The 25586-nt window shown below is 36.6% G+C and overlaps 1 protein-coding gene across 1 annotated transcript in view; it reads left to right on the top strand.

The window, feature by feature from the left end:
- SV2C (synaptic vesicle glycoprotein 2C) overlaps positions 1-25586 on the top strand; it is a 117955-nt gene that overhangs the window by 54591 nt on the left and 37778 nt on the right. Inside the window, exon 4 of the mRNA XM_065860738.2 lies at positions 10782-10933. Within this exon, the coding sequence (XP_065716810.1) occupies positions 10782-10933 (152 nt within the window). The remainder of the gene's footprint in view (positions 1-10781; positions 10934-25586) is intronic.

The raw sequence follows: 25586 nt of genomic DNA, 5'->3' as shown, positions 1-25586 counted from the left end.
TCAGGAGGCATGTTCCGTTGTGTACTCAGCCCATGATTAATGGTCTTTGAAGGAACAGGCCCTTCACATCCATATCTTATACCTCCATGTGGGTCCCCCCTTGTTTCCAAAGTCATCCTACCTCATCTTTGAGAGCTGTATGAACAGATGATAAATAATTTGCCATCATGTACTACATTAAAACAAACATACAAACAAACACCAGAACAACACACAACACCAAAACCAATCAACCAATCAAACCCAACCAACCAGTCAACCAACAACAAAACCCCAGGACAGCATGAGCTGCAGATTCCTTCCTCGGAGCAATTACTCCAGGGAAAAATTCTTGGCTGGCTCAGCATTTGTTGTTTTCTTCAAAGACCAATTATGTTGGGTTTTTTTCCTCCAGAATAACTTCCTTCAGCTGGTATCAGAGTGACATCACAGAAGTAATGGGTTTCTAGAACTGAATTTGTGCTTCATATGCTCAAAACAAGGGAAAGCTCTTCCTCCTTCTATTTTCACCATTTGCCTGATGTTTGGAGCCCTTGTTTTTAATCTGCTCACCATTCTCAGAGAAGACTTACTTTTCACTTAAGAGTGATATGCAAGATGGTATTTGTGTCACATCTGCCTTTCCTCTGTTTTTTGATGCCATTTGGGATATGATCTTATGCTGAGAGCAGCTGTAATAAAACCATGTCAAGCATTGAGAAAGACGGGAAAGGCTAAAACTTTCCAACTGCAGAGGCAGTGAAGTAAAACCTTTCCACTTTTAAACAGCTGGGCACAAATATACCCACTGTTGGAACATACACCTTACAGGTCTTTGTTTCCAGATATTTTGCATCAGCTGCTGTGCAAAAAGGGATGTTCTCTTTGTATTGCTCACTGAGGAACTCTGAGACATTTGCACCAGCTTTAAAGTGATTTCTTCTTGCAGTATGACAAAAATTTTAAGTGTTTGAATTAAAACTTGAGCATTTATTGCTCTCTTTGCTACATCCCTTGCTGAAATGAAAAAGTTGTGTCAGTTGAATGAGAATAGATATTCAACTTAATTTCTCTTTATAACCCCTGCTCCTGTTAGAGGTCCTGTCTGTGGACAGCAGATGTCAGTTCCCTTTCTTAGTGAAAGACACTGAATATATGTCTCCGTTGCCAAGGGAGGAACAAATTACATTGTTCCAGTAATTTTGTGTGAATCAAAGAGCCCAAATATGAAATATGAATAATTTTAAGCAGAGAACTGAATTATATGTTTTAAAAGCAAAATAGAATTGCTACTCAGATGGCAGAAGAGCTTTCTGAAAGGGCATAGAGTTATCTGGATTATTTCATATAATTAAAAGTCAATAAAATACTAAGAAGTATTCAAAAGTTATAGAATCATTTAGGTGTATAGAGTTTAAACAGATCTGTTATCTTCCAGAAAATGTAAAATAGATCAAGAGGCATGAAGAATAAGAATAGTGTCTGATAGAAGATTTTATTTATAAAAGATGCTCTAAAATAGATTATCCTCAGGTTCTCTTGCACTCAAAACACTATAAATATTTTTAAGATGTTGCTGGGTAAAGGACACTGAGGGACATGAAAGTCTGAAAGGTGAAGTTGAGGTAGTGAAAAGAATAAAGAAATGTTGGACAACCTGCAAAATCATTTATTTTTACAGAAAAGAATATCATAACTATGATTCTTCCACTGATTAATCCAAAATCAAAACTCATAAATCGAATTCAAAAACCTGCTAAAGGTCTAAAAGGGTTTTAGACATGGCTTCCTACAAAGTAAAAAGACCTAGACAAGAAACTGGGAGCTGTATTCATCATTATCCATTGGGGAAATGTGCAAAGATTAATAATCAAAAAGCGCTTTGTTAGATCTGCCTTTAAAATTGTAAAAGGAAGGTTTCACTAATACGAGAACATGACTCATAATATTGCTGTTAACTTGAATGGAACTGGAGTTGTTGCTTACTCAACACTGCCACTGTGAAGTATTTTTCTCAGGTACAGTATTTTGTCTGACCTCTGTTACAAAACAATGTATGTAATCTGAGCTATTAGTTTACTGGTTTTGATACTTCTAGATGCAGATTTTTTAAGTACAACGACTAAATTTAGAACAAAGTGCTTAAAAGTAAATTATATATTTCCATTATCCCAGCAAATTTCATTTGGGTTGCTTTGAAATTACCAAGGACAATACAATTTGAGAAACTGTATCTTGCTTCTCCAGTTCAAATATTACTTCTAAAAGTAATGAAAGTTTTCCTGCAGTAAAAAGATGGTTGAAATAAATATTCTGAGATGAACTATGGTTTATAAATTCTTCAGACAATCTGATGTGTTTGCTCCCAGATGAAAGTGATTATTTTTTCTGAGCAAAGTAAAAAAGCTTAACTAAATGTGTCATATTTTGCAAACCAGGCAATATGTCTAGACTACAGAGATTTCATTTTATTTGCCCAAACTGCCAGGTTGACCAGATTTCTTCAAATCCACAGAAATATTTGGAAATACAGCTTAGATCTTGTTAACTTATATAAGTAAAAGATATAAAGAAGCCTTTTTCCTGCCTGTTGTGCCCTGTGAATAAGAGTCTTGAGATATAGTGAGTGTTTATTTTCCAGAAGAAGTTAGATTACACTTCATTAAATCTGAATCTCACCTTCAGACATTTTTCTTAACCCTTCCTTAGAAAATATCTCTAAAGCTACTTGCAGTACTCCTTCCACATTACTGGGATCTACCAGAGTACTGGTATCAATGTAGTAGAACTAAACACATCACTGTGCAGTTGTCATATGCAGAGAAAGGAGTTGGACTCAATGATCCTTGTGGATCCTTCCAGCTCAGGACATTCTGTGATTCTATGATTTAGATATTTTCTCAAATTCTTCACAGTCTTGTGAGGAATCAACAGTTAGCAGAAGTAAAAAACTGTGGATGAAATTTCTTGTAGTTAGCAGTTTTGAGGTGATTGCCTGTGCAAATCCACCCAAGACAACTTTAACCACCACTTTTGTACATTAGGTGTAGTGGCAGGAAATTCTTCATGTTGCATATCCCCCGTCTCTGAATGGCCAAGACAGGAAGGACCTACAAGCAGTCCATATGCGTAGCAACTGTAAAAATGTTCCAGCAGAGGCATGGACTATGTGGACACAGGACAAGATGACTGACCTACACAAGCGGTTGTCTTCAGGAACTTAAGTTCTAGACCAACAGGCTAGTTTTACAGTTTTGTGTCGTTAGTATCTAGTATGCTGTACTTAATTTTTACCTCTTCATACCCACTCGCTCCAGTTCTTTCTCATAAAATACCTCGTGTCCTCTCATCCTTAAAGGGTTGTAATCTTACCACCTCAGATTCCTCTCCAACTCCTATCTGTCTCCCACCCATGGCTATCAGTGTTTTTACACTGTGCGCTAATGAATAGCTCTGCAGGTGACTGGCTTCAAAGCTGATAGTGTATGCCAAAACGGTAGATATGTTTCTCAAAGGGAGGAAGCAGCTGGCAAGGCCTGAGCTTTCCAAATATTTTTGATCCAGTGCTTTTAGCTGCAGCTGTGGATAAAGGTTGACTAATGTAAACCTGGGACAGCTGGGAGAGAACTAGTCTGTCCTAAGACTGTTAGGAGAAGAGGACAATTCTTACGAGGGAAGGAAGATAATGCAAAAGTGAGAGAAATGCTAGAAGAGGGAAACAAGTAAGTAAGGTAGAGAACCTACATGTCGAAAACAATCAAAAAAGAAGGTAAAAGTTTGAAAAGAGAAATGAAAAGGAAGAAGATCTGTAAAAGAAAGCATTCAGAAACAATGATTTTGTAATTACCAATACTGGCAGATTTGAAAACAGTTTATCTGACATATCTAGCTGAAAAAGTAGTGCCGCTAAAGTCTTTGCAATTGTTTGCTTGAATTTGACATCAAATTTGACTTGATTTTTTTTTAACTGTGTTGAGTAAATTTGGGGAATGAATTATTTACTCATCAGTTCAGCTTCTGTCAGAACTGACAGTACTGCAGAGTTCAGTAAATAATCTTAGGAGCCTTTATCACAGGGATGCTCATGCTATTAATGGCATACAGGCCATGTATGTACCTCAAAGACAACTTCACCAGTATGCATAGTCTGAAGAGGAACCTGCAATTAAACATGGGTAATATGATCAACAATGCTTATAGCATGCTGCTATAAGGGTCTTTATTTAGCAGTTCTGAAGTTGAACCAGTCAATTTGGCAGCTCACTCTTAGTTATTTTGCCAGTCTAACAGCAGTTCATTCAGGTTCCTCAGGGCTATGTCCGGTTGAGCTATCAATATATCCTAGGATGGAGATTCCAGAACTTCTGTCAGCTCCTGTCCCAATATTGGACCAGCAGTATGGTAAAAAAATATTTTCTTCTATTTGTTTGGGATTTGCAGTTTTCCAAAATCTCCATTACCCTTGTCCTATCCCTGTATCCACTTTAAGAAAGGTCTGGCTCCACTTTCTGTCTGGCCTGACTCAGATATTTTGCCAGTCTAACAGCAGTTCTGAAAGGAAAACCACTAAGATTTTATTTTATTTTATTTTATTTTATTTTATTTTATTTTATTTGAGACTTGTGGTAGCAGGAGTAAAGAACTGTTTAACAAGATGAAGGAAGAGTAGATGCAATTGAACAGAAGAACAAAGGATAGTGGACCATATCCAAATCTTAGGAGCAAAATAGCAAATCTGTGTTTTGAGCTCTATCACCTAACAAATGACAGATAACAAGGTAACATCTGCAAATACCATCTCACACAGGCACTATATTTTTAGTTTGGGGCTTGTTTGAAAAAGAGCAACATGATATTCAGAAGAACAACATCCTGCCTTTCACATTTTCACATTTAGTATTCTGCAAGGAGTTTTTTCCTAATTATCTCAATTCTTTGTATGGTTTTGCAATTCAGGCCCCTTTGGCTAGTGAATCTACAAATAAACAAATGCTTCTATCTGAAGCCAGAGGTTTCTGAATGCCTCACTGAAGTGTTTTCATCCCAGCTGTCATACTGTGCAGTTGCCAGAATCTGTTGTGACATATCACAGCTCTGAAGGTAGATTAGCAGACATTTATCATGTTTGTTTGTGACAAATAAAATGCAGATGTACCTTAGTTCATTGTTTGTTTCACTAAATCCTACTCTCTGAGGGTGCACCATGTAAATCTCCTTTTGATTTCTCTCTCCCCATGATTTCATAGAACAAACATGAACAGAGAGTGTACAGAAATAACATTAGAAAAGCATAGCTTTCAGTTCGGATGATTTCCTGAGGTCAGAAATTAAACTTTCTTTTGCCAAAAAGTGGGATTAGATCAGTTGCTTATTTCCAAATTTCTGAATTATTATGTCTGAATTTCTGCTTATTTCTATATTGTTATTTCACCCTAAATAACTGTTGCTCTTTTAAGATCTATAATGAATTTTTTAAATGCATAAGGAGCAACTCTCCTCTGTGAATCAATAGAAGAAGCACTACGTCTCTTTTCTTTTTTCCTGAAGTAACAGAACTGAGTAAATGCAACCTACTACCCATACACATGCTGGGTAGAAGCTCAACTGCATAGGAGATACACAGCTGCCACACATAGCTACCAGACGGGTGGACTCTGTGTGTATGAGTCTGCATATGGGCAAAACCAGATAGACAAATGTAGCTAAGAACTAAAAATGTAGCTAGAAAGATTTTTGGGAACATAATCCTAAAAAAAATAGAGTAAGAAGTAAGAAGTAAAATAGGACTTTGAGAGCAGAATGTATACATTCTGTATAATCAGGATGGCATCAAATAACATGTTCAATCATTAATTTTTGCTCCAAACAGAAGTAGCCCGTAAAGCTCCAGAACTGACTCATCTTCTGCATCAAAAAGAGTAACAATATGCTGATTAGTTGGTATTTCCTTCCAATTGACTGATGTTTTTCTGAGAAAATACAAAAAATTATGCATTCTGATCTTGCTCTGCCAACTTCTGATGGGGTTCATTACAGAAGATGAAATAAAACTGAAAAAAAGGTAATGACTGACATTTGTCATTCTTTTGACCGATATTTATACCATTCTTTCCACATTTGCAGCAGTATGTGCAGTAGAAAAAGGCTCCTACTGTTTATTAAGTCCTGGTCTTGCATATATTCCTACATTATTATTAAAAAAAACCCAAGACTGAAAGAATACACTCTGTTGCTTTAGGTGCAGAGACTGATCCTTATAGAGTGGGAGAGTTTATTTTGTGATCTTGAGCCAGGTTAAACAGTCTTGCCTCCTGCTGATATTAGACTGTTCCTAATTACAGAATGAATGTGTTATTCTAGAGACAGTTAGCACTCATTATTCTCAACCCAGAGCTTCAGACCAGAGTTTTTGTAATATTGATAAAAAAGTTTAGGACTCTACACAGTTTTCTAGTGGAAAAGCCCTGTGTAGTTAATTTACACATACTCACAATACATTTGCACCTCTTAGATACTTTTTGTGACTCTTTAGAAAGCACTGCGTGAACTACTCTCCATGGTCTGCGGATAGCAAGTTTATGTCCACTGCTTTGACTATGATGACTTGAAGAAATAACGTACATTAATAACTGCTAAGATACAAAATCTTCAGTTTGCTTGGATAATTTTTATATAAGAAAGCTAAAATCCTTCCTATCTTTTAGAATACACGTTCTTCTCAAGTCAGCATGGTTTTCACAGTCGTTTTCACCTGCACATGAGGAAAATGGGAAGAATGTAGTTTCATGTATCAATTTTTTTCGACAAATGAGGTTGAGCCATAAAAGTTTTAGACACATTAAGGGCAAACAGCACATTGTATCAAACTAATTAATTGCAAGAAGGATACTTAATACTGTATCCTGTGGGAAAAGTGTTTGCATTTCCCATAAAACAAAAGATGAAGTCTTCCTACATCAAAATCAATGGCAACTCTGCTTTTGATTTTATTAGGAATTCTCTCCTGTGTACACCACTATCCATTCCACACGATGTTGATGGGATACCAAAGAAACAGTCTGCTTACAAACTCATAATAGAAAAATGTTGAGGATCAAATTCTGTTCCTTCCGTGTAAATATGGAAGGGCCCAACTGGAGTCACTGAATTATTAAGGGCTTACAGGGGTGTAAGTGAAGGTGGGATCTAGCCTAGATTTTATTTTTTTGCTACAGAAAGCACATTCTTCCTTGCAGCTATTGGGTGATATGGTGGGTTATTTTTAATATGAATATTTGATGAATTAATTCATAATGTGCAATAGCTGCTGAAGTACATGAAAAACACTCAGAAGAGACTGATGGAAGAAGTCAGAGTTGCTCTGATCTTCTCTTGTCCAAGTCTTTGAGAGGTAGTTTATGCTTGTGCTAGCCACATGCAGTATACCAGCTACCACATTAGTTCTATAACAGTAAATAGCTGTGGTACCAAGCACAGATTAAAATTTCTGCAAGAATCAAGCAGAAGTGTATTTGCTTCTTAAAAACATTCTCTGGGTTCACACAGTTTTTAAGAAGTTTCCTCAGTGTTGTTTGTTGTGGTAACACCTGAAGCTCTTCCTGCTCTCCCTTTCTGCTGTCACTTGGTCTGAATTTGGGAGCAAGTTTTAGGGAGCGGAGTCATGGCTAGTGCCACCCTCAGATTGTCCAGTATAAGAGCAAATTAACAGTCTTCTGCAGTGGGATGCTTGTGCATCTCACTCTTCTCTCTCCTCCAATTCAGCTGTTAATTAGCCTCTGTAAGATTTCCATAATAGTTTGGGTTTGTGGGTTTTTGTTTGTTTGTTTGTTTTTGTTTGTTTGTGTGATTGTAGTAGTTTTAAGTTAGTGATATAGGAAGAGCTTTTTAGGTACCAGTGTAGTCAAAATTTGTAGCAGTATCACCCAGCACTTACATGAGACCAAAAGGAAGACTTGCACCAGCACAGAAGTTTTCCATTCACATGGTTAAGATGCAAAAAATATACACCACATTTTACTATACAGTTGCTATGAAACAGACACCTGAACTCTAAATAGCATCTGTTGTCTGTGTGATGAAAATACATCCTTTATTTCTCCTTTAGGAGCTTTAGACAGTAGACCAATTATTGTCACTGTTTAATCAATAGGAACACAATGTCTGGACTCTTAAGCTTTTCATAACCTATTGATGTACACGGGAAATGTCAACTTAATTATATCAGATGAAACAGAAAAACTGTTTGCTTTTTTTCAAAGCTGAATAATTTTTTCAGTTTATTTGCATACCCTAAAAAAATATTGGTTTACTTGTTCCAAAACTCCTCTTACATGCCTAAAAGGTCTATTGGTTAGGAAAATTGCTTTTTTATATTGGTTAGTACAGACAATGCTTCTTCTGTAGCCTTGGAGTATCTTTAGGAAACAGCATATGAGGCAACACACGGGGATCAATTTTAAATGCTAAAGCAACACCAATGTCCTGTCCTCCCTGGTACAATGAGTTCATGCTGACAGGTACAAGATGCCTTTTTTTCTCTCTTTGGCCAGGATCTCTATACATTTTATGGCATTAAGATACGGTATGTTCTTTCCACTTTCAGTGTCCACCCATTTCCTACACCACCGTCCCACAAACATTTGTATGACCTACAGATGCATGACATACTCCACACATTGGGAACTTTCCACAAGCCACATTAAATTGGCAGTCCAGACAAGGAGATTTTAGGGAGATTTCAAGAAGATTGTATGCGAAATCTTGAATTTCATGAGCATAAGAACAGTGTTTGCCTAAAATGAACCCTTTACAGAGAGTGTTTTCAAGTACTTTGCAATAGGAAAACTATTAAAGTGTTAAATGTGATTTATTATTGATTGTGCTCTATAACACAGATGGTTTCAGGCTACATTTGCTACCACAGTAACTGCATTATAAAGTAAAGAGGAGATTCTGCACTGCATGAAAAACATATGAAATGAAGAAAATTGTAAATTTAGAAGAACAGGTTGGGTAATAGAACAGGAAAATTACCGAGTATATATTTACCTACTATTCTGTATATTTTTCTTAATGGACAGAAGCAACCAGAGAAAAAAGCACTGACTCACCAAAGTCCTCATCAGCATTTTCCACCTTAGGCAGGAAAAAGGAAGACCTTGTTTCTGGAAATAAATTTTCAACAATAGAAAAGGGACTCCAATTAGATCCATGAATACCATATCCAGGGAATATTGTGGGAATGCAATCCAATGCAAATCCAAATCCATGTGAATGGAAAACTTCTGTGCTTGTGCAAGTCTTCCTTTTGGTCTCATGTAAGTCCTGGAGGGTAAGAAATCGTAGGTTTTAAACACTTAGCTTTGGGAACTGGAGAGCCTAGAGTCCGTAGCACCACTGAGGAAGCAGGGCTTACCCATCACAGCAAAATGAGCTGTGATCACACCCTTGGCCATGCCCCTTCCACAGGAGAACATTTGAGGACTCTCTCTTCTGTTGCCTGTGGACGGGGCAGTTCATTAGTAAAGTCTTCTAGTGTTTTTACCTGTGAGAAGAAATGAGATTTAGCCCTTGTTAGCTGTATATCTAATGAGAATTCATGAAATGATGAATCTTTGCAGAACTGGTAGATAGTGTAAGAATTAGCAGACTCCACTATTCATTGTGAAGCTAAAAGTTGGCCAGAGATACTTCATGAAGAACTGTCTAGAAGGAAGTGACAAAACATCAGATTCCCAAACTAGTTTACCAGCTCAGTCCAATATTTCATCACTGTACATGAAGATCTCTTAAAATAAACTGTATTACTATTGCACTGGATTTTCTTAGAAGTGAAGTACCATTGCTGATTGATTGATTGATTGATTGATTGATTGATTTCAAAGATATCTGTTTCAAGCTTCTTTCTTTTTGCTCCCAGTTGGACAGTCATTGAGATGACAGCAAAAATAATTTAAATAATAAATACTTTAAATAAATGCTTTAAAGATGTAATCTAGTATGTGAGAGTATCTCTTCAAGCTTCATCGGTATTTTCTGCAGCAGGAAATTAAAATCCACAAGGACTTCTCCTGTTGTCGAGTATTTAACAGCTCGCGTTGGTAGTGAAGAGGTAAACAGCAGTTAAAGATGATCCAGAAACTGACACTGAAAATGGCACATATTTTGAGTTATACTAAGTTTTGTAAAACCAAGTTGAACATCTTTTTTGTGTGTGCGTCTAGCTTACCTTCAGGCAGCATTTATTTTTACCATATGACAACCTGTGAATATTATAAAAATACATGGGCTTTCATTAAAAAGTTAATGTTTAGCAAATTATGTAGTACAACTGAATAGAAGGTCTTTTAAAATATACGTGAAATAAAATGTATTCATTGCATGGTGGACATTTAATCAGTTCTGATTGCTTAACATTTGGGAGGTAAGTCTAAGAGAAATATCTGTTACTATCTATTACTTGTTGGGAAAATGACTAGTATCTTCAGCAATGTATTTTGACACTTGTCAGTGGACTGCCGTTATTACAGGATTTTTGAAATGGTCAAAGTAAACACTTTGTGCTGGTTTCTGTTCAAGCAACCAGCATGTTGACAATTCCCTTGAGTCATTGAATGCAACAAGTTGTAGACAGAGCTTTCAAGGAAATCTGACAAAAATTACAAACTGGTGAAAGTTTCCTCAAAGTTCCCCAATAGAGGCTGCTTGTAGTTCGGGTTTTCAATTAATGCAGTTATGGGCTTGTTCAAACTTTAAATAGCTGTTACTCTCTCACTTAATCCATGATCTGTATCTCCTTTTAGGATTGGTGGAGCAGTGCCAACAGTCTTCTCCTACTTTTCGGAAGTGCTTGCTCGGGAGAAACGAGGCGAACACCTGAGTTGGCTCTGTATGTTTTGGATGATTGGTGGCATCTATGCTTCTGCAATGGCTTGGGCAATAATTCCTCATTATGGTAGGAAAAACATCTCCTTGTGATTTGTAGCCCATCTAGTATTAAAGTAAAGCTCTTGAAGTACAGTTTAAAGAGAGGACTCTGTGTCTGTTCTCAAAATATTGACCCTGCTGTTGAGAAAAAATCAGTTCCTTCTGGTGGAAGTAAGAATAGATTTTACCCTAAATAACAAATAATATATTAAAAGGGGCAAAAATTAGTCAATAGCCACACTTAGATTCTTTATATTACTGGAAACTTGGACACATGAAAACATAATTGCTATTATTGTTTAATTTTGAGAAAATAGGTGCTGTGGACACTTGCATCAGAGAAAATGACTTTTTAAATGCCAGATGTCAAATTGGTGCTTCCTTTTTTAAAAGTTTGTTTGATACAGAGATAAAATGTCAATTGTGTATTCTTGAGAAAGAAGAGTAAGGAGCATCCTCATGTTTGCAGTATTAGTTCTGAATATAAAGGTGTGCAGAATGTTTCATCTTTAGTATATCTCTTTAGTGGTGCAGAAGTACAGAAATTGAACAGAGTGCACTTAAATGTTGTAGGAGTGAATGAGGGCAAATGAGATGGAAAGCTTGCAATGGCTGAAGTTATACAAACATGCAATCTAAGCCACTTTGTGAAAAAGCTCTTTACCACCTTGACGTCGTTAAACAGTATATGGAGCTACAGATTAAACTCTTAGTCTCTTGTTCTTGCCTTTTAGAAGAGTTAAGTGCTCCTGAGTCTCCAGGGTTGCTGAGACTGCTCAGGGGTTCTTAAAAATCAGCCTCTGCAAGCACTTCTCCCTGGCACTCTTCAAGAAAAGAAAAGCAATGCTGTGAGTTAGCTGGCATCCAAAGCAGCTTTCTTTAGCCAAGCAATGAGGTTTATCACAGTTGGATTGTGAAAGAAAGGACAACTTCATAAGGTTTGCCCAAAGTGATTGGAACATTTAGCAAGTGGTAATGCCCAGAAATAAATTACAATTATGCAGACAAATCCAAAATCTAGACTGTTGCATTAAAGTTCATTTCAGAGTCCAGTACACGCAACCTGAATCTATGTCTTCAACCTTATTTTGGCTTTGAATTGCTGGAATCAAAGTGAGGAATTTTTGCTGACAATGCACAATATGGATAATTAATTTTTTTTCCAATTAGTAAATTGCTTTGGATGCCAGGTACTTTTGACCTTCCTTTGTATTTTTAGTATCTTTATCTTTCAGTGGGAAATACAAACATTATGAAAGACCGATTCACATAGGTTATCTAATTTAATTGTAGTTTTTAGAAATAAAACAATAACCTTTACTGAGGTGCTTTTAAAACATTGTGTGGCAGTACATCTCAATAAACAATAACACACTTCCTCATACCAAAGCAGTGTCACTAGGGGGAATAATTTTATTCTTTCTTTAGCAGTGGAAGTGTATCAGCAACAAAAAGCCGTGCCACGCTGATTTTTTTGCGTGTCCTTCTAAAAAAATATTTATGAAATAATTTAAGACAAAAAAAATAAAAACAATTTAAAAAGACAGTATTCTTCAATGTTAGCCATATAAATCACTCTCCTTGTAGTTTAATAAGAAAAGTCATAGCAGCCAAAAGGTTGTTATCATTCACATCTTCACTAAGCAGGAAGCAAAACATGCTTATAACCAAATCAGCTCACCACTTCTAAGCCTCATTTATATACTGCATAGGGATTTCTGAGTTCTCTGCTTCTCATATGAGAAGTAGACAGTTGATTTTTCCCAGTTGAACTCAGAAGTTACTCAATGACAGTGAATGAAGTTTCATCTGTTGAAAAGCAATAAACTTCTATTAAGCATAGTGGAGTCATTCTTAAATTAATAGAAAAATGCCAGGCCAAGAGAGCAGAATAATTTTGTAGATTTTTTCCTCCCTTTTTTACAAGTATATTCCTTTTATTTGCACTGTCTCTTATATAACCCACTTTTAAAAGTCCTGTTTTTACAGCTGCTATACATTATCTAGCCCAAGGCAGCCAATGAAGCTATACAAGTTTACCAGTTGAACATGTAGCTCTATCTTTTTGTGAGAAAACAAAGATGGTGTTCTTTACATGTAACAGCTTATGTCTGTTTCTGTTCAAGCAAGCACATGAGTGTCTGAAACCTGAGGGATACTCTGAAACACAAAATAAAGGGAAGCTAACAGTTACCTTGGCATCAACATGTTAAGAAAGGAGCCGCTGTGATGTAGTTCTTCAGTGACCGCATACAGAAAAGCTAATATCATCTGGAAGACAAGTGTGTCTGTCTCGGAGCTTCTTGAAGTCTATAGCTGTTGGTTTTGTTTAAAAATTGAAAATGGATGCAGTTGTGTTCAGGGTCTCTGAAAGAGAAGTTCAGATCATGGAGAAGCTATTTGAAGAACCATCTGCAGAGAAATGCTTCCAATTGCTGCCAATTAACAAAGTCCCAGATTAGACTGCTACAAATAAATTCTCTATGCACCACCTAGGTCAAGCTTGATAGGAAGAATAATTACCATTTTATAAATCATTTTGCAAGTGCAACTTTAAATTTAGCATAATGTTTCAAGATAGACTAGTTCAAAGGCTGTCAGATGCATCAAATGTGTATTACAATCTTCATTAAAAGGTTCATTTTTCAAATAATGAAGAATCTTGAGAGTGAGAAATTACATTTCAGTCTAAAATCCAGATAGTGATATATTACCATTTTGTTGCACCAAGTTTATGTGTTAGTTTGGTGATAGGAACCAAAAAGAATCATGCCAGTTGTTCAAGTCATTTTATCCTTCTAATAAAAAACAAACAAACAACAACAAAAACAAACATAAAACCACACACAAAACACACAAAAAAAAGCCACAACAAAATAAAGTTGTAAGATTATCAGTTCTGCAACAACAACAACAAAAGTTGCATGACACACACATGCAGTATTTTAAAAATCAGTCTGGTTTTTTATTGTGCCATATCTCCAAACTAAAAATCAGGGGTAGCTGTATAATGATTTCATTATATTTAACCTATCAGCTTTGGTATTCTGTGTAGTTTTCTGTTCTGCATATGTGATGTATACAAACCTTTTCTGGCTTCATAAACTACAAAAAAACCTTTCTGAATTTGAAACATTCCCTAGAGATTTTCATTCAGTGATGACCAAATGCTCACCTAATTGATTTGTAAATCTTATTCCTGAACAAGAAGGGGAATACATGGCTGAAAAGAAGTTAGATTGCAAGGCAGAGAACTGGAGGTGCTGGGGAGTATGACCAGGAAGTTGCAGCTGTCAAGGCTGATATAGCATAAGCAGCAACTGAACTCTGAAGCTTTCAGAGGCAGAGACGTTAATTCCTTATATATCCAACGAATTCCAGCTAAATTAGGCTAGATCATTCGCTAAAAGACCACAAAATTAATAATACAGAATCAAGGAAACAAGAAACATACTACTTTCCAACACATTCGATACAAAAAACAGGTTTAAGTCTTTATCTAAACATTTTATTCAGACTGGTGTACTCATTACATAACAGATCTTCATCTAAACTGTTCCCTTTTCATCAGTAGCATCTTCTTTCCACTTAACTGAGGACTATCTGCTTGTATTCATGAAAGGGTTATTTAGCACCATTCAGAGAATGCAAGCTTGAAGGAGAAAGAAGTGGAATAAGAAATGTAAGGAAGAAGCATTCAATTTCAGAATAGAAGATCTATTGCTGAGCAATAATATGTCTGTCTAGGTATAGGTAGGAAAGTGTAAAGTTGCTTGCTGTTTAAGCAGATTTTTCTGTTGCATCTGCAAACAACTGGTATTTCGTCCTGTGATTGGAAGACAACAAGTTACAAGTGATATTTCTGCCCCAGTTATTAGGATTTACTAAAGAAAGCCCTTCGTTTTTCAGAATTTTTTTAAAGATAATAACTTTTTTATAATAACACTGAACTTAAAAATGCATTTATAGAAGTATTCAAAGAATGGACCCAAACCTGACTTGCAAAACACTGTATTTAAAAGATTAATGGCAACTTCTGTCTTTAAAATGTTTAATTATGTCTCTGACTGTAAATTTTGTAAATTCTTTTCCTTGTTTGAAAAATATATTTGCTCCTACTTCTCTCTGAAGATCTTCACCTTTTACTCTTCCTCTGCCAATATCTCCAAATGAGTGTAAATGGCAGAAACTGGGATTTAGTTGAAACAGGAAAGAAGCTTAAAATATAAATAAAGTACTAACATAAACTCTCAAATGTAATTACAGAATCTCCGTTACTGGAGGTTTATAAGGGCAAATTAAACCATGGCATTTCCTCAGTAATTTAGAACCACACTACAATCACCAAATTTATTACCGGACACCTGTTGCCCATTCTTAATTCTACTTTCCATAAGTCTCTTCCTGGGCACAGGGGGCCATAAATGATTTCTATTTCTAAATGAGTGTACTTGTGGTTAGAGTGGACAAATCTGTTTGTATTTTGAGTAAGTGGCTTGCAAAGTGGCCTGAAAAACATTTCTCAGTTTACAGTATAAGATTGTTGAGGCAAAGCAGATCAATTTCCCTGAAGAAATTCATTGGCAATCAAACAGGTCTGTTTATCACCGTCTTGGTATGTGGCTCAAGAGCAGTTTTGGTAGTACTTTCTGTAGTCATATTGGCTTTGTTCTTGTGTCAGTCTGTTGGAGATAAAAAAGACAAACTCATCTTCAAAACTACAATAAATTCCCCTTCTGTGTGAAACCATTGTGAACTATACTGTAATAAAATAAGCAAGGAGGTAAGCAGAGCTGCTGTGAAAATGAGGAGATACAGAGGTATTGGCTCATTGTGCAACTCATAGCATGTACAGCACCAGACAGTGTTAATGGAAGAGTTAATCTTGGCCTGCAGCACGCTAAACAGATAATGCAATAGACTAAAACTGTTCAGTGGCAATGAAGTGAAAAAAAAATCTTGAAGCTCACTTATTCTATTTTTGTTGTTGTTGGACTAAAAGGTTTCTTATTGGCAAATGGCAGCAGCAATATTGGCATAAAAAATTCTGTGCCAATGTTACACATTATCAGTGGGGTTACAGGACATGATGACTATTTGATTAGTAATACAAGCAGAAGGATCTTAGGAGCCATCCATCTTCCAGAACTTTTGATGAGCAGAACTGGCTCCTTTTGAGTGGTAGGAGCTGCCAGAATGGATGTACTGAGATCTCAGTCTAATCTGCAGTTGTCCCATTACAAGGAGACAACAGTTTATTGCATCAGCCAAGTGGAGTCAAAAGGTTGAACCCCTCTCTCATTGTAATTATTCCAAGGTTAATGCTGTGAAACAGTTGTTCTCCAGTATATAAATGTTATATGTTTTAGACAATATAAGGGAAAAGTGAGGCTTTTTCTGTTTGTCAGCTTTTATTTTTTTTTTTTTTTTGTAGAAATTAAAAGATTAATGAGTGTCTTTGTTATTAAGATGAAGGACTAGAAGACAGATTTTTTTGGTCACAGCTGTTTGGGTTCCTTATTCAAAGTTGGAACATGCTGAAATAGGATGCCATCACTGATTTGGACATGCAAGAGGTGCATCAGTGACATCTTCTCTGATCTTGTAGAAGACAAATAAGAGAAAAGCATAATTAGCTGCAGAAGGAAAAGGGATAAACTGCTTATTGATGATAAGACAAATATAATGAGCTGAAATTCCTGTGAAGAGGAGGTAGTATAGATAACTAAAAAGACTTTCTGATGGTGCGTTAGTTAAGCATCTGAATAAAATTGCTATGGAAGTAGTGAAATCTCAGTGACTCTAAGTCTTTAAGAAAAGATTACATTAGCAAGTTTTGAGATATTGCAGGGGCCATCATTAATTCTGATTTGGAGCAAGTGGATGCACCAGATGCCCTCTCAAGGTCCTATTCACCCTTGTTCTCAGAGAACTATCAAACAGATGGTGTTGCTCCTGAGAGTGCTGGGATATGCCAGAAAAGAGCAAATTAAGAAAATTGAATTAGGAGAAAACTTCTGAAATTGGGGGTAGGGGGAGGAAGGGGAGAGGGTAGAGAACAGTATTGGATATTCCCATCACATGTAGGAGAAAGTATTCTAGCTGGTAGCTCCAAAGGGAAAACAGAATAATAATAAATAACCCTGCACTGGTAGAAAGATAAATGAAAAAATCTGTCCTCTAATCCTGAAAATTCTGGATTCTCAATTTTAAAAATACTATTTTTCTCAAACCTTTTCCTACCACACTGCCTTTTTTTGGTGGTTAAAAACAAGTCCAAGCCATGGCAACAGATGTTTTGGGAAAAGCTGAGTCCCATTTTCTATTACACAGTAGCTTCTGTTCTTTGCAGAAGATCTTTGAATTCTCTTAGTAGTCCAGATCAGAAATGCCAAAGAAGATGGCCTGGGGAAGAGCTACATGTCTCTTCTCAGTTTATAATAGTCCATGAATGCACTAATAAATCCGTGGAATTTTAAATCAATATATTTTTTATGTCTTTTTGTTTGATTGCTTGTTTTGGTTTGATTTGGTTTTGTTTGTTGGGTTTTTGTTTGTTTTTGTTTTGTTTTAAACTTGGAGGAAACATTTTATCCAAATTTTAAAACCAAGAGCAGCTCTGCGATTTTGCCTTCTCCATACAATTGTCTTTCTGATACATCTTCTGTCTTCAGAATCCATGAATTTATGGATACTTTAACCAATAAAAATTACTGTTTGAGATTTAAAGGAAGTTGGAGCTTCGTTAATGTTGCATCCGCGTTTGCTATGAGACTGTGTTGTGCTGAACAAATGGAATAGATCAGATGTAAAGGCATCTAATACATAATGCAACATCTGTTGATCTGTTCTGCATTCCACTAAGAGGCAAAATGATCCTCAGTGTGGTGTGCTTCCCCCCACACTTGGGACCCTTTCATTAGTCTGGTATCCTGCAGGCCGAAGCTATATACATACTTTTGAATTCTGAGTTAATTAAAGTGAGTATGAGGCAGTTTTACTGTTAACTTGAGTTATAAACTCCTGCTCATGAATTGTTCTTAATTTGAAACAATCCTGTGAAATTAGATTATATTAGAATGCATATACTTTAAAAAAGTCTTCGTCTTTAGAAACAACAGGAATGACAGAACACAGCGGAATTTAAGAGAGTTGCTTATGCAAATCCAGCTAAGAAAGCAAAACAAATCACTTTGTTTATCAGTTTGCTATTTTCTGTATCCCAATGCAGGGTTTGATATGGTCATTTAAATTATATTCACAAATGCTAGAAGCTTAAGTAGCTTTTAGCACATCTAGTTAATGAGCACTAAAGATGCTCATTAGTGAGCTTCAAATATATCCTTCTTCTGGGCTCTTTAGGGTGACTGTGAAAAAGAAATTGATTTATTGAGAGATTCAGTGAAAAACTAAGAAGTTGTTTTGTGAGCAGAGAAGAAATAAGACCCACTTTCTTAGGAGTTTCTGTCAATGTCCCTGTGGTCCTGGCTAACTGCTTTCTCTCCAGCCTTCCCCTATATCCCTTACAAGTTACCATGTCAGTACTTTTAGTTTCTCCTTGCTTTTTCCAGATCCTTTCTGCAATAGACTCCAGAGCTGCCCTTTCTTGTCCCCAGCACCATGCAACAAGAAGAACACATTTTCCCACAACCTCACCATGGTCCCTGCTGTATTACAGCCCTTCTCTGATCTGGATGCTGCCAGAGAGGAGGCAGCACATTTTGACATGGGTTGGATCGATGCCAGAATTGATGGATGGCATGGCCACGGTGTGGCCCCAGCCCCCAGGCTGGCTACAGCATCCCTGAGAGACTACTGGCTTCTCCTACCTTTTCCTTCATCCTCTGATGGGTTCTCTCCCCTCTGTCTGGGTAGTGCATTTCATAACAATTTGGGGAACATGATTATCTCTCAGACTATTTCTGCCTGTCAGATTTGATTGAAGTAGGTCAATGACTAAGGGATGCTGACAGAGGTACTCACAGACAGGCGAACAAGGCTGTTGCCGTAACATCACTGTCCGCTGCCATAAACATCATTTTCCACAGAAACCGGAGTAATAGTCATTCGTTCTTATTGCAGTACAATGATGGCAACTCCTTACCCTTAGTTTTAATGAAAACTCAGTTTCACACAATGAATAGACCTTGAGTATATATTAAGAAAATCTCCATCCAAGTTCATGAAGCTGCCTTAGAAGTCTGGCCAGTGGCCGTCAGAAATGTCTGCAGTGGCAGGCATAACCCTTGCTTCTCACTACCAGAAACAAACAAGATGCTAATCTGATGAGATTTTTTTCGAGCAGTTTTTTAATGTTGAAAAGGCAAAAACTTTTTTTCGTTTTTCACTAGTCTATCATAGGTGAAAAATTCAGGTCATTTCTATAGATAGGCAAAAGAGGAGGTTGCTGGTCTTACGGTATGATTATTTAGATACATAAATATATTAATTTTCTCTGGAACACAGTGTGGGATTACAAATTTGTCGACCATAGTTTCATATTCTTTGTCTGGCTTATAAAATGGTCTGCTCTGAAGGTATTAGTGGTTGTCCTTTTACCAAGTTTCTTTTAATTTCAAATATATATTTTATATATAATTATATATGTATATATTTTCTGTATGGCTTGGATATGCAACTGGAATATCATTTTTTTTCAATTTGCAGTCCAGTTGCCTTTAATATAAAATTAACATAATCAATTGCAGAATGGCATTGGGTTTCTTTTTCAGGAAGTTTATTTATACTTTCCCTCTAAGAAGAATATTAAATGTTATTTTTGAGAATTATGCCTAATTCAGTGAAAGTACTTCCATCAAGATATATTCAATTATGCATGAGTATTTGAGTATAGCATCTAACTCTATTCTTTCTGCTCATATTTATAATGGAGGGACCTGCACAAATATGTGGAAAAAAACTGATCTACCTCCCCTATAGTGTTTTTGCACTTATTATTCCCAACATAATTGTATTTTTACGCTTTCCAAAGATGCAAGTAGCAAACAGTATAGAACAGGCAAAGGGAAAGAGCAAGATATGGTAACTCTGAGCTTAGATTTCAGTTCTTGGTTTCCTCAGCTTTGATGCTGACCAAGACGAGGAGATGCTGCTTTCTACTACTCCCTGTTCCTCTCTTGCTGTTGAGTTTGTATTATCCTGTTTCATTTCTAGTACAGGGGCCATTTCTGGGGCACTTAAAGTTTTGGCCCTCACCCGAGTTGTTTCCTGAAGGTAACATTGCCACATAATAAAAATGTGTGGAATCACAGATAAAGAGATCAAGGTAAGGCTTTCTGATTGTTTTATTTTCCCATGGGAATCTTAGGTAATTCAATTCTGATATAAACATCTGATTCCTTCATGTTATCTGGTTATTCTAGACTTTGTAAGGAAATCATGAAGCTTTATAAAAGGGAAAATGTAATATAATGCTCTGTTTCTTTAATATATTGCATTTTCTTTGTTACATTTGATAATTACATTTCAAACACTGTGACTGTCTTTCTGTAGGGAAAATCCTCCCCCTTGGATAGCGATGATAGATTGTAACTGAGGAACATTAGTAATTGATTTGTGAGTGCAGATAATACTTGTGTTGAAAGTGCCTGACCAAAGTTTGAATTCAGAACTTCTGACACATGGTTCATGGTATGAATAGAGAGGCTACATGTATTCAGCTGACTGGGTTTCTTTAATTGACCTTCGTTCGGTTAGAAGATAATTCTTAGAATACATATTTGGTCTAATTATCTGATGACATATGCTATCTATTTCATTATTCTGTCTATCTCTTAAGATATTGCTCCTTTTTTTAGAAAAAAAAAAAAGTAGATTAAATAGGAAAAAGAAAATCAGACTTAAACTACAGCACTGAAATTATCATTAGAAATATTTTTTCTTGCAACAACTTTCAAATTAATAAAATATAATAAAGTTAAGTTTTGAAAGAGTTTCTTGAATTGCATAATGTTCTGTTATTGCACTGCAGCAGTATGTGAATGGTAAAATGCACATCACTGGTAAAAGAGACATCTCTGTATTCTTCAGAAAATGTTCCAGCATTTCAGTGATAGATGGACAAGGCGTATTTTCTTTTCGTAAACCTCAGTGTTTGTTGTACCTTTTTTCCCATTGACTTTTCTGATTAATTGCTTCTCTTGTCTTCTTCACTGTGAGCCCATCATTTAAATATCCTTAGTCCAGATGCACATAAATTGCTGGAAGTACCAGACCAGGACAGAAACTCTCAGCATTTTCAATTAGCTTCCACATTTAACATCTGCTCTTAGTAGAGTCTACCACAACTTGTCATGCCAAATAAAATGCCTAGTTTTATGACGCTTTTTACAAGCTCCCAGCAAAATAATTGTAAGGTTTTAGTTATGCTTTTGGTGAGATTGCACATGTAGACGTAGTACATGTTTGAACCCATTACAATTTTACTCTCAATTTGTGAGCACACAGCTGTGGGTAGGCAGTGGTGGACACTACACAAAAATATGTAGAGATCATTGTGTTTTGCGTATTGGTAGGACAACAATCTAATCAGATTTTGTTGCAGATAAGTGTTTTCTTTCAGATTTCATAATGAATACTGCACAGGGCATTTGGCAATTCTGCACTCTCTAGTTATAAAAGCAGATTTTGTATGTTGTGGATGATTTGTTCTTATTGTACTCTTTTGAACTGTCCAAACAGATGTTTCAAACTTCACACACAAACCATTTTTCAATTCTTAATTAGGTGTAGTAAAATAAAGTAGTGGAAGCCACTAAATACATGTAGGAGACCAGAGGTAGAAATCTTAAGAAGAAATGAAAAATAAGGTCATAAAAACAAAATCTGAAGCACATTTTAGTGACATTTGATTGCAGAGTCTCAACATTGTCACTGTGATATTTTTAAGCTCTGACAACAACATCTTTTAACATGTGCTCTCCCACACTTCTTTTGGTGTCAGTTGCATCCACTTGATCCATCATCTCTGGAAAACATGACATGGCCTTTTCATCTTAGACTGACAAGCCTGTAAGTTACGATGTTTTCAGAGTCATGGCTACCAGATTTTACCTCTTTGTTTCATGAATTGTGAAGTGCCTTCACTGAACAGCTACACAGAACCAGACTCACGTGAGGACTGTGCAGAGCTGCACGAGTACAGTAATCTCTGGGGCAACTGACTCTGTCAGCTGAAGTCAGATCAATTATGTGCCACAGTGCTTGTAATGAGATTTTTGGTGGTATCACCTAAATATTAACCCTTAGTGTCCTGTTCTGCAGGGTAGTTGTTTTTTTCTTAGTTTCTAGTTTCTTTCCAGTTCTTCAGTCTACACTCTGCTTTGAACTATAACATAAACTCAGTGTTATAATTGAATAGAACTTCCTTGTATTGGAAAGATATATATATATATATTTTTTTTTTTTTTATGATGTTAACTTTTTAATCTGGTTGTTAAGCTCAGAAAATTCTTAGACCATTCTTTGATTTAGTTTTCTTTCCAGGTACTGCCAACTACTGCTGCAGTTTTCAACACCAGGAATTTAATAAAATGCTTCTAGGCTATATGCCCATAAAAATAATCAAGACAAAGAAATCCTTCATCTGTAGGTGTGAGCTAGCCACATAGGACTCTATATATCCCTTTGAAAAATTTCCATTAGTCCATAAATTCTGGAAGGTCACAAACCGCTGACCTATTGCATACCAGCATTACTTTTGATGTTTTCTGGTTTTCTAACTCCATAGTGTTACAAGGGTATTGGGAAGATTGCAAGTGTATGTATGAAAGAATCTTACATCCAAGCACTTACAGCAAGCATTGGTTTCCACAAGACTGAGGAGGGTGTCATGTGAGTCTTAATATCTCTGCTTACAAGTGTGTTTAGATCTAGATCCGATCTTTAACAAAAATGATAAAATTTTCCAAATCAAATTTAGATACAGGAATGTAAAAAAAGGCAGTTATAGGGAAATTAAGCATCTGAGATTTTGATTACAAATCACAGTTCTTTTCAAGTTTTGCATCTGAACCTTGCATGAAATTTGACCTGTGTACATTAATTCCAACTTTTTCTGGAAAAGGATCATGAGTATACATTTTAGTCTGGAATATGTTTATTTACTTACTTAATATCTTCAGTTGCAACATGGTATTTCTTATTTTAAACTTCATAAATAGGCAATTAAGTTTTAAGAGAGTTCTTGTATTGATTTGGATTTATAAAGTACGTGGTGGAGAGGAAAAAAGCTGTTTTGAAGACACATGAGGAGAATGTTGTAGAAACACAGATATAAGATCTAAGCAAGAAATCACAGGTTTGCCCTGGAAAATTTTCAAAAACTACGCTCATCACCCAGGAACTGTATTGAGTGAGAATATACCCACTTTCCAAGGAGTATAATGATATTTGCATTCTGAATAAAGCCACATAGAGTTTATTCAGGTTTGATTCCTGTCAACCAGCATCTGAAGTCTGGCAAAATGACTCAGAATAGAGATGAAACTCATAATGATGACGAAAGTCAAGACATTGCAATTTTATGTTTGAGTGCTTTGAGATTTTGTTTACAGCTCTATAGGATAGTTGCATTGGGTTTGTGTTCAGAATAGATAAGGTGTAAAATTGGGTCCTGCATGGTGATGGCCAGGTGGAGACATTTACGTCAACATGACACCTTAGCAAAGTGCAATTCTAAGTGGCCAAAGTTAAATGAACGGAAGTAGAGGATTGCAGGATTGTCTACGTTCATCAGTGGCATCCTTTGTTCCTTTCCTCTAAGCCAAACACTTTGCTCTTAGCCCCTTTCCCCCCCTCCTCCTTTTTTTTAATGCAGTATCACGTCAATGGGAGCAATGCGTAGTTTAAATCGGGGGATCAATCTAGGAAAGGGTCACAAAGTTCTGTGTGATGATCCCGCATCAGCTTAGCACCTCTCATCAAACACAGCATAAAGAGCTAGTCAAAAGAGGGGATTATCCCACTGTATTCACTGTTGATGTGGCCTCACCTTGAGCACTGTGTGCTGTTCAGGGCCCCACAATTTAAGAACGGTGTGGAGGTGCCTGATTGTGTTCAGAGGAGGGCAACAAAACTGGTGGAAGGGCTAGAAGGTATGTCCTATCAGGAGCTAAGGACTTCGATATTATCTGTATTGGAGAGAAGGAGGCTGAGGGGCAACCTCATGGCTCTCCACAGCTCCCTGAGGAGTGCGAGTGAAGATGGAGGTGCTGATCCCTTCTCCCTGGGGTCAGGTGCACCCCTCCCCTCCCCCCGCCCCCCACCTTGCATCTGTTCATCTCCTCTGCCATTTCAGAGATTAACTTATTGTCTGTATTGGCTTTTGTGCATCGCATCATCTTGATACAGCCATGTTTTAGGGCTGAACGAAAGTCAGACTTCAGACAGACCATTGCAATCCACACATGCAATGACTTACAAGCTTCTCCTGTCTTGTTTCACCCAGCATTGTTAGGTATTCTGATTTTAAACTGTTTTTAATGACTTTTCTATCAGGCCTATCACAGATAGCAAGGAAACAAACCTAACAGCTCTGTATGCTGTGCAGAGGGTATGTACAAGTAAGTGAAAGTCTGACATATAATTACTAAACCTCAAATTTTGGGCATGTATCATACCATATCATTGTCTGAAGTATGGGTGTGCACAAACTTCCTCCTCAATTAGAAGTAAAGCTGGGCAGTACTACAACAAGTATTAGAAACATTGTAAAAGTGGATTTTTTATGTCATCATTCAGACGTACTACAGCTGGAGACCTTACCCAGATAACAGCACCATGCAGTGGATAGAGGAATAGTGTCCGATGTTATTAGAAACTGAATTATTTTTGGTGCAAAGTCATCCCTATTGCAACTGTCCTGGGGTATGGCAGTTATAATGTTACTGGAGTGATGAGAAACCTGATAATTTGGGTTTTCAGATGAAGATCAGTGGCAAGTGATGAGTGTCAGGGGTTGACAACCCCTCTCTCTGCAGGAGAGGAAATGGGTCTTTAGAAAAATGTCTTGTTCCTTTTAGTCACAGGTTTAAGTGTCAGCACACAAACTCTGGGTTTAACGTATTTGTAAAATATATCTGTTTAACACTATTACCTTCTTTTATTGATGGCTTATGGTTCCCATGGACTAATAGCATCAGAGAGTCAGCTAGATGCAAATGAGAGTTAGAGAGGCTTCTACAGGTGCTTTTGTTAAGAAACCTCTATCATGGCCTGCCACACTTCAGATATTTTATTTCAAGATTACTTCTGCGAAATATAACAGCACCTGACCTGCTGAGCCAGCTGGTTTGTAAGGTATCTAACTGTCTCTGTAGGCTAAAAATATCGCTGCCTTTCCCATGTGATATTAATAATCTAATCACAGGAAAGGCAAGAGTTCTACTTTGTGTCACCATAATTTAATGTTAACATAATTACAGACTAATTCTGAAAAAGTTGTTTCTCTATTTGTTGGAAACAATGTATTTCACCTAGTATCATAAAAACTATTAGCAGAGTTTCCTCATTTATAAAACTTGCCTGAAGACTTTTTTCTTCTGTTTCAATGATATTTTACCGTTATTCTAGCCAGTACCACTAAAATACATGTGCTTAAATCCTACATGTCACTGACAGTTAAACTTGATAAAGGCAGGACAGACTAAACATGGATGCAA

The sequence above is a fragment of the Patagioenas fasciata genome, chromosome Z, assembly GCF_037038585.1.
Source record: "Patagioenas fasciata isolate bPatFas1 chromosome Z, bPatFas1.hap1, whole genome shotgun sequence".
In the NCBI taxonomy this organism is placed as follows: Eukaryota; Metazoa; Chordata; class Aves; order Columbiformes; family Columbidae; genus Patagioenas; species Patagioenas fasciata.
The sequence above is the reverse complement of the archived record's forward strand: the minus strand, read 5'-3'. Positions and strand labels throughout refer to the sequence as shown.